Source organism: Armigeres subalbatus, chromosome 2 (assembly GCF_024139115.2).
Source record: "Armigeres subalbatus isolate Guangzhou_Male chromosome 2, GZ_Asu_2, whole genome shotgun sequence".
Lineage (NCBI taxonomy): Eukaryota > Metazoa > Arthropoda > Insecta > Diptera > Culicidae > Armigeres > Armigeres subalbatus.
The window spans coordinates 25,785,524-25,799,763 of NC_085140.1; the positions used below are offsets into that span (position 1 = coordinate 25,785,524).

At 45.6% G+C, this 14,240-nt stretch overlaps 1 protein-coding gene across 1 annotated transcript in view; it reads left to right on the forward strand.

Moving 5' to 3' along the window:
- The window catches only part of LOC134218291 (uncharacterized), a 37,219-nt gene extending 30,320 nt beyond the window's left edge, over positions 1–6,899 (forward strand). Inside the window, exons 5-7 of the mRNA XM_062697226.1 lie at positions 5,851–6,256; positions 6,314–6,436; positions 6,504–6,899. Coding sequence (XP_062553210.1) covers positions 5,851–6,256; positions 6,314–6,436; positions 6,504–6,622 — 648 coding nt within the window. The 3' untranslated portion in view covers positions 6,623–6,899. The remainder of the gene's footprint in view (positions 1–5,850; positions 6,257–6,313; positions 6,437–6,503) is intronic.
- Positions 6,900–14,240: the final 7,341 nt, after the last annotated feature.

Sequence of the window (14,240 nt, forward strand, 5' to 3'; positions counted from 1 at the left end):
CATGTGAATGATTATTACTTGTTAGGCGACTCAGGTTGTGTAATGAAGTTTGCTGGCGATAAACCTTACTGTGACAAAAAGGGCATGGCGGCAAGACCCTAGCATAAGAGGATCTCTTCTTGTCGTGGAAAACGCTTGCTCCTCCCGTGGCAAGAAACAGGCATAGTTTCGTTATACCTTGCAAACGTGATCATTTAAAGGAGGTGTTATCTCTTCTGTTCGCCTCATACCGGGCAAACGCGTTTTTTAATAACAAGCATTTTCATCTCTGTTCGCATTAAACCGAGCAAAAGCGTTAATTTAACCCTCTAGTGCTCAAGACCGCCTTTAGACGGGGTATTTTGATTATTTTTTGTAATTTTCAATTGATCAGATTTCAAAAAGTTTTGATTTAAAAATGTATCTTTGAATGTACTGAACTCGAGTGGCGATCTCTCTTCGCTTATGTGGTCGGGTCGGGATCTGACGACCAACTGTCACAACCTCACACAACCCTACTTCATTGAGCGCCGTTGCTGATGAAGCAAGTGTGTAGGAGCCGGATAATACTAAATATTGTATTGCGAGAGTTAGGCTGGTGGCTCGGTGCTGGGAATTTGGTTTCATCAGTACCCGCTAAGCTGCGGAGGGCAACGGAGGTCCTTCGTAGCTTAGTAGGAAAAGCACCTGTCTAGCGTACTGGGGTCGTGGGATCAAAGTCCACCGAAGGGGCGGTTACCCTCCAATACCTTTTCCAAACTAAATCTATTACATGTTGTGCATATGCATAATCGAGTTTCAGACATAGTAATTAATTTCCACTCCGGGTGGCTTAATACCCGGCATATAGGCAACTAGCTTTGAATGTACTGACAAACAATGCTTTTAAAGAGATGAATATTTCTCATGCAGAAAAAAACTTCCTTTGTTTATTATTGCCTTTTTTGTGTAAAAATAGTTTTTCTCTTGAGCACTTACAATTTTGCTATTTGAGTTTTGTAGTTTATTTTGCTCAACGACGATCTTGCTGCTGACCCAAAGGTAAAAATATTTTAAGTGGAATAGGCAGATAATAAAAAGTTCCTTCGACCAGTGATAGAATCTGATCTTTAATTCGAAATAATCAATTTAGAACATCTCTCTTATAATGTTCAAATGACAAGCATTATAAATAATTGAACAATTGAATAATTGAACATGCATAAGTTTCGAAATTGATAATTAAACAACTTTTATGCCAAATGACCATTATGCCAAACGGAAATTATGCCAAACGGCCATTATGGCAAACGACATTATGCCAAACAGCCTTATGCCAAAAGACCTACCACCATTGTAAACGCTTGTCTTCTTCTCTAAGGCGCAAATGATAGTGCTGCCCAATGAGCAGCTCGAAGTAGCTCGAAGTTGTTACCGTCCTGCTCTTTCTTTTTTGTCAACAAATGGGCATGAGCAGGACAAGGAGAAACTTCGAGCTACTTCAAGCTCTCATTGGACAGCACTATTGATATACTGATTTTGCGGAGCAGATTAATGACGTCTCGCTCCCGTAACTTCAGAACACCACTGGTAAGGCAGTCAGCATATCCGGACCCTCGGGTCGGTGGGTGTTCGGTTGATCGACCGCGTCGAAAGACTCGAGTAGATGGTGGTAAATTGCTTTTTCAAACAGCTTGGATGACGCTGAGAGAAGGCTGATGGGACGATAGATTTTTGGAGAGGAAGAATCCTCCCCAGGCTTCCGGATGGGAATGACTTTCGCAGACTTCCAGGACGATTGGACAGACACTGATTGAAGATCAGTGAAAGTTACTCAAAGAATGGAACACTCATGTGTTTGAGCTCGAGATTTAGGATGCTGTCGAAGCCTTGGGCCTTCGTGTCTTTTGATGATTTGGTATAGGCCGTCAATTCGTCAGCTGCGATCTTCAAGAAGTTCCTCCACCGAGAAGTCGTTTAGAGTCAGATGGATGTTATTCGCAACTCACTGGCGGCTGCTTCATGTGGGCTGTTGATGTTCTGTTCAAGATTGTGTGAGCTGACAAAATGGTAACCTATTTCGGCTGCCTTCTCCGCAGGAGTTATCAAGCGATCTTTAGATTCAGGAAAGCTTAGATCACCACGTGACTTTATCTTATTAATAATTATACAACTCAAAGCGAAAGAGAGTAGATGAAAGTAATGAAGATACAGATTCGATTTACACCGGAAACGAGCGGCAAGTGTGAAATGAATAGAAACTGAAGATTAGCAGAGGGCCATATGAGAGAACAAGCATTGTTGAAATCGCTGCCGCTCGCTTGCGGTGTCAATCGAATCTGTATCTTCATTACTTTCATCTACTCCATTTCGCTTTGAGCAGTATAATTATTACCAAAAAAAAGCCAATAAATTAATTCCGATCTTTAGAGTCATTGTAGTCTAGTGAGATCAAAGGTGGAATGGGCCGAAGCTTGAGTTTCAGAATTTTGGTTAGCTTCCAGAACGGTTATCACAGTCTGCTAGAGCGCGGATCTTATTGGAAAAATCACTATTTCTGAGGTCGACCATTCTAGACTGGATAATTCCTATCATGCGATTGCACCGGGTCTTAAGCGCATGCAGCCCAGTACGTTGGTTCTGCCTGCAAGTGACATTTCACAAACGGATCAAATCTTCGGTGAGTGTATCAATGGTTAGGATGTTGTTTACCCGCCGGGCCTTTGGAACATGCTGCTCGAGGGCTAGGTTGGCGTGCAGCTGCTCGTCGACGTCTTCAGATGACACCGGATGCCGCTGGTAGTCGATGATCTCGTCCACGCACTGTTGAAACCGACCCCAGTCGACTTGGTGATACAGGGTTTGAATCCAAAGGAGAATGACTCACTTATCACGTCTGTCTGTATACACTCTCGATAGGTAGTACACCGTGAGAGACGTTTTTCGGTAGCTGCTACGATAATGAACAGATTCGGGGGGCTACAACCCATGATAAATTTCTTTTAATAAGCCCCAATTGCGGGGGGCACCGGTTCTAATGATGCCTTTCAACTTGTTTTACACAACTGGTCGAAAAAAATATGGTCCCCAACATATAATGGGCGAGGACAAAGCGTTTTATCAATCCCCCTAGGTGGGGGCCGCCTATCCCAATCAGTATTTTTTTTCAACTTGTATACAAGTGCGATAGTTTTGTTTTCATGGCTTGTTATGATTCGAAGAGAATTTTCCCTCTCTTCTATCGTTGTTCGTTATCCATTGAGAGCGATTTCTGCAAACCCTGTGGTGATAGTTAGCCGGGTTAGCCCCTGGAAGACGACCGACTGGGAGTTCATGTTCGTGATGAAGATGTCGAGTGTTGCATGGGCCCTGGACCGTGTCAACAGGGTAGGGCTGGCAGGGCTCAGGATGGTGTAGTGGCCCTCCAGGTCATCGTTGGACCAGACGACTTCGTTTCGGTTTGAGATGGTGTTTCCACGATTGGTGCTTTGGGTTCAGGTCTCCAGCTATAATGAACTTCGATGAGTTCGATCGAACCTCACCAGCCTAAAACCCGGAATTGTTGCGCTTACCTCGGGCTTCAGATGGGTTTCGGTGATGAAAGCCGCGTCAATCTCCTTCTCCTGCAGGAAATCGCTGAGCTCGACGATTTTGCTTATGAGCGAGCAAGCGTTCCAGTTAACCAGACCCAACCTAGAAGCCATTTTCAATGACGAAAAGGCTCAGAGTGTAGATCTGGTCAAACCGGGATTTGCAGCTTCGAAGCCGAGCCGCAAGTTGACTGAATATCGAAGCCAGCTGCTCCGGGATGTGGAGAGGAGTGGAATCCTCCGGGGGTAGAGGATGCTCAAGCTCATCTTGCTGCAGGGGGGAATCCTGTGGGAGGGAGCGACGGCCAATCGCTAGTCGACGGACTAGATGTTGCTTTGTTTGGCTTGACTTCTAATGTGACCGAGGCAGCAGCAGCTGCGAATCTTCTTTGAGGTTGCAAGGACCGAAATCGGATGCCGCGGGGCGGGATTCGTTGAGCAATGGGGGCGAGCTTCGGGCTGGAAGATTTCTTGTGGATTTCTCAGAATTTCGCGCGTTTAGGGCAGGCCTTCGTTGTGACCCGGTGCTTTTCTCCACAGTTGGCGCACTTGGGGTCAGCCTCTTCCATTTGCTCGCACTTGTCGATGCCGCACCACGTGCATCGTGCGTTCATAAAGCAGTTCCGCGTGCCATGGCCGAAGCGAAGCCAGTTCCTGCACTGCGTCACGTCACGATGCACGGGCTTGTACTTCGTCCACTCGACGACGGTGCTGTTGATGGCCTTAATTTGCTTGAGGTCCTTCAGCGTGGTAGTACAGTGCTCCAGGTGCACCAGATACAGCTGATCACCGTAGGTCCGGAAAGTGTCATGCCGGCGGATTTTGTATATGCTGGTCGGCTTCAGATCACTTTCCTCCAGAGCTTCCTACAGCTCCTTTTCGTCCACTCTGTTGAGGCCACGTAGGACGACTTTGAGGGGCTTGCTGCCGGTGACGTTGTGTGTGTAAAATTGGAACCATTTCGCATTCAGGTACTCCAGTACCTTTTATTGTTTGATTTAATCACCGCGGGATTTCATTTAGTTTTTCCGCTATATTGGCTTTTCTCGGTGATAATGAACAGAAACTTGGCCAGTCAAATTACACTAAATAGAATTTCCTTCCCAAGCTTAGCCTACTCTGCATATGGTCTACACCCCATCTTGGAAGGGTAATTCTATTTAGTGTAATTTGACTGGCCAAGCTGACAGGTTACATCTAGCACGTTGTGAGTTTGTTTGTAATATCCATGTTTGTTAACAAAATGTCTGTGAAAAAATGTTTGTGAAAATTGTTAGTTTGAGTCTTTTTATAGACGTCTGATGATGGCTGAAGGTCAGTAAGTCGAAACGTGTCACGGAAAATAATGCTGTTTCTGTTCATTATCACCGAGAAAAGCCAATATAGCGAAAAAATTAAATAAAAAAAACTCCAGTACCTTGTCGAAGTGAGACCTTCCCTTGGTCATTAGTTTCACACCTTCGACGCACAGTCGAAAGGTGCACTTCAGGCCCCGGGTGATCAGTTTAGAAAGGTCCAACGGGTCCCCTTTCACGAAAATTGACGTGATTAAAGTGTCCTGTGCTGGTTCGAATTAAGTTAATTAATTTTTGTTGTAAGCCAAGGAGAATATAATAAATCGTGAATCCCTATTTATATAGTATAGTATTTTATCTGATCTTTGAACGCGGACACTCATGACAAAAATGGTACTATCGGCAGTATATTTGGATTCTTTTGTGAACGTTCAACGGGGATCTAAGTTTTGAATACTTCCACCGTCATAGATCATTAGCCTTCACTAGCCTAGTAGTAAGATACGCGGCTACAAAACAACAACTTGCCGACCTAGCCCCAACCTAGGAAATTTTCCTGACATTACTGGGTGACATTCCTGAACATACGATCGTAATATGAAGTGCATAATATAAAAATATATAACTGTAAGGTGCATAATAATTATTGCAAAACGGCAATATCCCAGTGGGAGATGTAATGGTATGGAAGAAGTAGACCAGTCCAGATGTTGTTGGAGCAGGCGTTTAAATTACAACAGAAAATAGTAAATTAGAGTAACAGCCATTCTGTACAACTTTTTAGTGTGGCAAAAAAAAGTTAAATAAACCATCTTGGGTGAAGGTTGTCGAATCAGCTCGTCTTATATGTTTTTTGATATCGAATGTCAACGTACGGGTTCACTTTGTCCCAATTCCAATTCAAATTTCTTCTTTTTCACCCCCATGAAGAAGTAATGTTGTAGTTTCTCCCTGAGTTAGCTTGCAATGGAAAATGGTTACTTTATTTCCATTCTCTCAATTTACAGCCAAGTGAATCGGTTTCGTCGGAATCGGACAGCTACGTATCGGAGAGTGACAAATCGCTCACGGAAACAACGGATCCCGCCAAACGGAATGGACCGAAGAAAGTCAAAAAGGAAACAAATGGACACACTACTCCACCAGCCAAGGCAGTTGGAGCATCTCTAGAGAAAGCAGGTGAAGAGCTGGCCGGTCGTCTGAAGGATATTGTGTCGGTAGAAAACATCACGTTCGAGGCAGCCTCTGTGCAGAAGCTGCTGGATAAGTACACCAACCAGAAAGGCAAGCTAGATGAACAGTTCGAGAAGTCTTCGCTGAATGCCGCCGAAAATAATGACAATCCGAAGCCATCGGCACCTGCCGAACCAATTGCCGAAAATGGAAATTCTCAATCAAGAAAGGAACCCAATGGTAAATTCTTACTTCTGGCAATTAATAAGTTATAACTTCATTATCTTATTGGTACAGCTCCTCAGAAACTGGTCAAAACCGCAACTGACACAAGTGCGAGCGCTGATAGCAAAACCGCAAATCAAGGCAACTCAGCTAAAGATCAACCATCAACAGACGGCCATAAAAATACTAATACAAGTAGGTTTACATCATGGTAGATAATGTAATCTAAATAGCTTTCATATGTTTGTCTCGTGTTCTGCAGATCCGCCAACCAAGCCACAGTCAAACCAGAATCAACACAACCAACAACAGCAGAACCAATCCACGGCAGTCAATGGTGGCGGAGGCGGTGGCAGGAAACAAAAGAAGCAGCATCATTGAAGTAGACGCGACTGTTCGTCCGATAATGTGGCGGCTTAACATGTGACCTAACCGAGGGTCTGGATTTCACTTTTGCATACTTTATTCCTTATTGCTTGATACTAGTGCTTAAGTGTGATGTTTAACTGTGTGGAACACCTGATCGATGGATGCGCCTGGATGAGTGTGATTAATTTGTTTTGTTTCTTTTTTGATAATATATACTTTTGTAATGGTAACGTTGTGTTGTATCACCTGGTCGAAGAATTATATCTTGATTTTTATTTAATGTAGCAAAGTTTCGCAGGTCTATTTACTTTTCAATTTTCACAACCCCCGATGAGATAAGTCGTGTTACAGCCAAAAGGTGTTGTAAAGTGTCATTTGCCTGACGAATTGGTCCAAAACTTAAAGAAGCCTAATTCATTAAAATAATTTGACCGACGCATAATGCCTGACATAATGTTTATGTCCAACAAGATCACTACTAAATATATCGACAGTTTCGTGCAATACAGACACAACTCAAAACCTGGAAATGTTCAGAAACGACGCGGAATTGGTTGGAGCGCGCTACTTCACACACCTAAAATTGGCTGAGGCATACTTGCAGGTCGAGGTCGAGAAGGATTCACGAAATCTGCTCACGGTCAACACTCACCGTGGCTTATATCAGTACAATCGACGCTTTCAAGCGCATCATCGACAGCATGGTGGCTAGTATTCCTGGTATCGAGCCGTATTTGGACGATAACTTTATCGCTGATCGCACCAAAGAGGAACACGATCACAAGCTTAACGCTGTTATCGAACATGTGCGTTCCAAGATGCAGCCTCCGAACGATGTCAAGCAGCTCCAGTCCTATTTCAGCGCAGTCATCTATTATGATCGATTCGTCAAGCAGATGAATCAATCAAAGGCTCCTCTCGATAACCTGCTCAAAAAAGACACCGCATGGAACTAGACCCCTGAATGCCAAAAGCCTTTTGAGCAGTTCACGACCATTCTACTCTCTGAGCTACTGCTTACCCACTACGACCCGTCGTCCAAAGAGATCATAGTTGCAGCGGACGCATCAAAGCAGGGGAGAACGGTGCATAATGCACCAGTGAGGCAAAATGGCCTCACTCATATAATCTGTTGTAGGATATTTATGAACTAATATTACCATTACAATTCATAAGTAGTTATCTATTATTGAGCTACATTGGAAAAAGTGAGGAAAATCCCTTCATATTCACTCAAATTTTGCGATTTGCGTTTTTCCCACCTCATCCATAAGATTGCAGTTCAATACATTAAGAAAAATCGAACTACCATGCGTTCACCATTATTTTACATGCAATAGAGTCATTTTACACCACCATTCCACAGTGGCTAAATTCGTGTTTTTAGCGCGTTTATTTAATAGTATCTTTATTATGTGGTTTAGCTTAATGGCGTCTTCGAGACATTTTATCAGTAAGCCAGCGTGCTTCTTTGAAGGTATTCAGCCTTATGATCAAACCCCCTAAAAGTGAGATGAAAAAATTATTTTTTCCACTTTACAACATGGAAGATATACGCCTTCTCTAAAAGTAATGAAATTACGAACTTGGTGTCTTCGACAAAGTTTTTCAGGAGAATTTTTACTACAACTTTTATGAAAAATCAAACCTTATATGTTGTGAAGAGGAAAAAATAAATTTTTCATCTCACTTTTAGGGGGATTGATCAGTAAACTGAATACCTCCAAAGAAGCTCATAAACCTACTGATAAAATGTCTCGAACACACCATTACGATAAATTGCATAAAAAGGGTACTATTAAAAATGGGTTTTTCATTCTTCTTCAATTTCAATTCCATATTTTTTACATGTTCTAGAAAGTTTTAGATAATATTAAAATACGCCGTTGGGTGGCTATTGTGACTTAAAAACTTTAAAACCCAGATTAATCCACCTAGCGGTGATAAAGCCTTTCTCGTGTGTTTAAAAAATAGTATTTTGACCAGAACTTCTGAGCCCAATAGGAAATAATGGGACAGGCTTCTGCGTCGAATGCAACTTGTTGCGAGCAAATCGGTAAAGGATAAGTGCCTAAAAAATGAGTGAGATTAGTTTGCGCACACACCTACACACACAGATCGGTATATAACACTATGGGTCTCCAGGCATCCTATAAAAATTCGTTTTTGGAGCGAACATATAGCCTATACGTATATTTTGTATACGAGAAAAGCAAAAATAAAAACAGTTTTATTGGATTTTTTCGTCCATAATTTTCCATAGCTCTACGCGGTCTATACTGTCGTATGCCGCCTTGAACTCAACGAACAGATGGTGCGTTTGAAACTGGTATTCACGGCATTTTTGAAGGATTTGCCGTACAGTAAAGATCTGGTCCGTTGTCGAGCGGCCGTCAACGAAGCCGACTTGATAACTTCCTACGAACTCAATCACTAATGGTGACAGACGACGGAAGATGATCTGGGATATCACTTTGTATGCGGCATAAAGGATGGTGATTGCTCGAAAGTTCTCACACTCCAGCTTGTTGCCTTTCTTGTAGATAGGGCACATAACCCCTTCCTTCCACTCCTCCGGTAGCTGTTCAGTTTCCCAGATTCTGACAATCAATTTGTGCAGGCAAGTGGCTAGCTTTTCCGGGCCCATCTTGATGAGCTCAGCTCCGATATCGTTCTTACCAGCTGCTTTATTGGTCTTTAGCTGTTGGATGGCATTCTTAACTTCCCTCAAGGTGGGGGCTGGTTGGCTTCCATCGTCCGCTGAACTGACGTAGTCATCTCCTCCGCTGCCTTGACTTTCATTGCCTGTACTCTCAGCGCCATTCAAATGTTCCTCGTAGTGCTACCTTTCGATCATCACACGTTCGTCCGTCAAGATGCTCACATCCTTATCCCGGCACGTTTCGGCTCGCAGCACGAAGCCTTTGCGGGATGCGTTGAGCTTCTGGTAGAACTTGCGTGTTTTTTGAGAACGGCATAGCTGTTCCATCTCCTCGCACTCCGCTTCTTCCAGGCGGCGTTTCTTCTCCTGAAAAAGGCGGGTCTGCTGTCTCCGCTTCCGTCTATAACATTCCACGTTCTGCCGGGTACCTTTGCTGCAGCGCCACCGCCCACGCTGCGTCCTTCTCCTCCAGAATCTGTCTGCACTCTTCGTCGAACCAATCGTTCGACTTCGTCCCATATACCCGACGTTGTTCTCCGCTGCGTCGTTAATGGCTGCTTTGACTGTATTCCAGCAGTCCTCAAGAGGGGCCCCATCGAGCTCACCCTCTTCCGGCAACGCTGCCTCGAGATACTGCGCGTATGCAGTGGCGACTTCAGGTTGCTTCAGTCGCTCTAGGTCGTACCGCGGTGGTCGTCGGTACCGAACATTGTTGATGACGGATAGTTTTGGGCGCAGTCTCACCATCACCATATAGTGGTCAGAGTCGATGTTAACGCCACGATATGTCCTTACGTCGATAATGTCGGAGAGGTGCCGTCTATCAATCAGAACATCGAATGGTCGATTTGTGATTCTGTCTGCAGTGGTGATCTCCAGGTGTACCGATACGGGAGGCTGTGTTGGAAGTAGGTTCTGCGAATGGCCATATTCTTGGAGGCGGCGAAATCAATTAGTCGTAGGCCGTTTTCGTTCGTCAGCCGGTGAGCGCTGAACTTTCCAATAGTCAGTCTAAACTCCTCCTCATGACCAACCTGAGCGTTAAAATCTCCTATGATGATTTTGACGTCGTGGCTTGGGCAGCTGTCGTATTCACGTTCCAGCTGCGTCTAGAATGCGTCCTTATTATCATCAGTGCTTCCAGAGTGTGGGCTATGGACGTTGATTATGCTGAAGTTGAAAAACCTGCCTTTGATCTTCAACCTGCACATTCTTTCATTAATCGACCACCACCCGATCACGCGCCTTTGCATATCGCCCATCACTATGAAAGCTGTTCCCAGCTCGTGTGTGTTGCCGCAGCTCTGGTAGATGCTATGATTACCTCTAAACGTTCGCACAATTGATCCCTTCCAACAAACCTCCTGCACCGCTACGATGCTGAATCCACGGTCCTTGAGCACATCGGCGAGTATGCGTGTGCTCCCGATGAAGTTGAGAGATATGCAGCTCCACGAACCGAGTTTCCAATCGCTAGTTACTCTTCGTCGTACTGGTCTTCGCCGATGGTTCCGGTCCGTACTCTCTTGTTGATTGTTCGTCGCGTGAGTTTTTTTGGCTGGCTTGCACCCCCTAAATTTCCGGAGGACCATTCCTCCTTATTTCCTATGTACCATGGTGCACAATTTCACTTAGAGTCCCTCGCTGGCACTCGGACGACGATCAGCCGCCCCTAACATGGAGAACAGACTCTGTTGTGAGCCGATCCTAACATGGAGAACTGACGAGAACAGCTTCCCTGGGAAGCTTACCAGACTGATCAAAGCAACGATGGATGGTGTGCAAAACCGTGTGAAGATTTCGGGCGAACACTCCAGTTCGTTCGAATCGCGCCGGGGACTAAGACAAGGTGATGGACTTTCGTGCCGGTTGTTCAACATTGCGCTAGAATGTGTCATGCGGAGAGCCTGGTGTAACAGCCAGGGTACGATTTTCAACAGGTCCAGAAAATTTATTAGTTTCGCGGATGACATGGGCATTGTCGGCCGAACATTTGCAAAGGTGGCAGAACTGTATATCCGCCTGAAATGTGAAGCAATAAAAGTTGGACTGGTGGTGAATCAGTGTCTTGTACTTGACTCGACTTAAAGAAAACAATCGCAGCAAATAGTGTAATCACACACACACACGACCACAGTTGAGGTCGAAATACGTATCTGCAAAGATAACAAAACGTAGTGGAATTAAATGGAGAGTTCAAACTCGTCTTAGACGGTTGAATACATTCCACTAGAAAGAGGTTTAAATATTTCTTCTTTAAATTAATACCTGAACTGTAGAGTTGTAAGCCAGCGGTTCTCAACCTTTTTTTTGTTAGGTACCCCTTCGAACTTTTGCATTAATTGAGGTACCCCCTCTCAAAATTAAGCTTTCAATCCTCTTGAGAGAATAATTCCGAGCCCTTTGAAAGGAGGAAGCTCTTTTCAGCTTTTGCATTCCTTTAAAGTAGGCTTCCGCGCCTCTTGTTGAGAGGCTTCCGAGCCTCTTGAAGGCGGTTTTCAAGCCACTTGAAAAGAGTCTTCCTTTGCATCTTGAAAGGAGGCTCCCGAGCTTCTTGAAAGGAGGCTTCCGAGCCTCTTGAAAGGAGGCTTCCGAGCCTCTTGAAAGGAGGCTTCCGAGCCTCTTGAAAGGAGGCTTCCGAGCCTCTTGAAAGGATGCTTCTGAGCCTCTTGAAAGGAGGCTTCCGAGCCTCTTGAAAGGAGGCGTCCGAGCCTCGTGAAAGGAGGCTTCCGAGCCTCTTGAAAGGAGGCTTCGAGGCCTCTTGAAAGGAGGCTTTCAGGCCTCTTGAAAGGAGGCTTCTGAGCCTCTTGAAAGGAGGCTTCTGAGCCTCTTGAAAGGAGGCTTGAGCCTCTTGAAAGGAGGCTTCTGAGCCTCTTGAAAGGAGGCTTCCTGAGCCTCTTGAAAGGAGGCTTCTGAGCCTCTTGAAAGGAGGCTTCTGAGCCTCTTGAAAGGAGGCTTCCTGAGCCTCTTGAAAGGAGGCTTCCTGAGCCTCTTGAAAGGAGGCTTCTGAGCCTCTTGAAAGGAGGCTTCCTGAGCCTCTTGAAAGGAGGCTTCTGAGCCTCTTGAAAGGAGGCTTCCTGAGCCTCTTGAAAGGAGGCTCTGAGCCTCTTGAAAGGAGGCTTCCAGCCTCTTGAAAGGAGGCTTCTGAACCTCTTGAAAGGAGGCTTCCCGACCTCTTGAAAGGAGGCTTCCGAGCCTCTTGAAAGGAGGCTTCCGCGCCTCTTGAAAGGAGGCTTCCGAGCCTGTTGAAGGGAGGCTTCCGAGCCCCTTGACAGGAGGCTTCTGAGCCTCTTGAAGGAAGCTTCCAGGCCTCTTGAAAGCAGGCTTTAGCAGCCTCTTGAAAGGAGGCTTTAGCAGCCTCTTGAAAGGAGGCTTTAGCAGCCTCTTGAAAGGAGGCTTTAGCAGCCTCTTGAAAGGAGGCTTCAGCAGCCTCTTGAATGGAGCCTCTTGAAAGGAGGCTTCCGAGCCTCTTGAAAGGAGGCTTCCGAGCCTCTTGAAAGGAGGCTTCCGAGCCTCTTGAAAGGAGGCTTCCGAGCCTCTTGAAAGGAGGCTTCCGAGCCTCTTGAAAGGAGGCTTCCAGGCCTCTTGAAAGGAGGCTTCCAGGCCTCTTGAAAGGAGGCTTCCAGGCCTCTTGAAAGGAGGCTTCCGAGCCTCTTGAAAGGAGGCTTCCGAGCCTCTTGAAAGGAGGCTTCCGAGCCTCTTGAAAGGAGGCTTCCGAGCCTCTTGAAAAGAGGTTTTTGACCCTCTTGAAAGGAGGATTTTGGGCCTCTAGAAAAGGAGGCTTTTGAGCCTCTTAGAAGGCGGCTTTTGAGCCTCTTTAAAGGATGATTTCAAGCCTTTTGAAAGGAGGCTTCCGAGCCTCTTGAAAATAGGCTTCCAAACCTCTTGAAAGGACGCTTCCGAGCCTCTTAGAAGGAGGCTTTTGAGCCTCTTGAAAGGAGGCTTTCAAGCCTCTTGAAAAGGAGCCTTCCAAGCCTCTTGAAAAGGAACCTTCCGAGCCTCTTGGAAGAAGGCTTTTGAACCTCTTGGAAGGAGGCTTTTGAGCCTCTTGAAAGGGGGCTTCTGAGCCTGGAAGGAGGTTTTTGAGCCTCTTGAAAGGAGGCTTCTGAGTCTCTTGAAAGGAGGATTTTGGGCCTCTAGAAAGGAGGCTTTTGAGGCTTTTAGAAGGCGGCTTTTGAGCCTCTTAGAAGGCGGCTTTTGAGCCTCTTGAAAGGATGATTTCAAGCTTTTTGAAAGGAGGCTTCCGAGCCTCTTGAAAATAGGCTTCCGAGCCTCTTGAAAGGACGCTTCCGAGCCTCTTAGAAGGAGGCTTTTGAGCCTCTTGAAAGGATGCTTCCAAGCCTCTTGAAAGGAGGCTTCCAAGCTTCTTGAAAAGGAGCCTTCCAAGCCTTTAGAAAGGGGGCCTTCCGAGCCTCTTGGAAGGAGGCTTTTGACCCTCTTGGAAGGAGGCTTTTGAGCCTCTTGAAAGGAGGCTTCTGAGCCTGGAAGGAGGTTTTTGAGCCTCTTGGAAGGAGACTTCTGAGTCTCTTGAAAAGAAGCTTCCCAGCCTCTTGAAAGGAGGCCTCCGAGCCTTTTGAAAGGAGGCTTTTGAGCCTCTATAAAAGGAGTCTTCCGAGCATAGGCTCCGAATATAGGCTCTTAAGCCTCTTGAGAGGAGGCTTCCGAGCCTCTTTGAAAGGAGGCTACTGCGTCTCTTGAAATGAGGATTCCGAGTCTCTTAAAAGGAGGTTTCCGAGCCTCTTAAAAGGAGGCTTACGATCCTCTTGAAAGGAGGCAACCTATCCACTTGAAAGGAGGAGGCTTCCGAGCCTCTTGAAAGGAGGCCTCCGAGCTGCTTGGAAGAAGGCTTTCGAGAAGCGTAGAAGGATGCTTCTAATCATCTTGCAACAAAGCAACCGAGCATTAGTGAAAAAAAAAATCATTTTGTTCATTCGACGTTTTGCACGTTCGATCTTTTGTTCCGCAGCC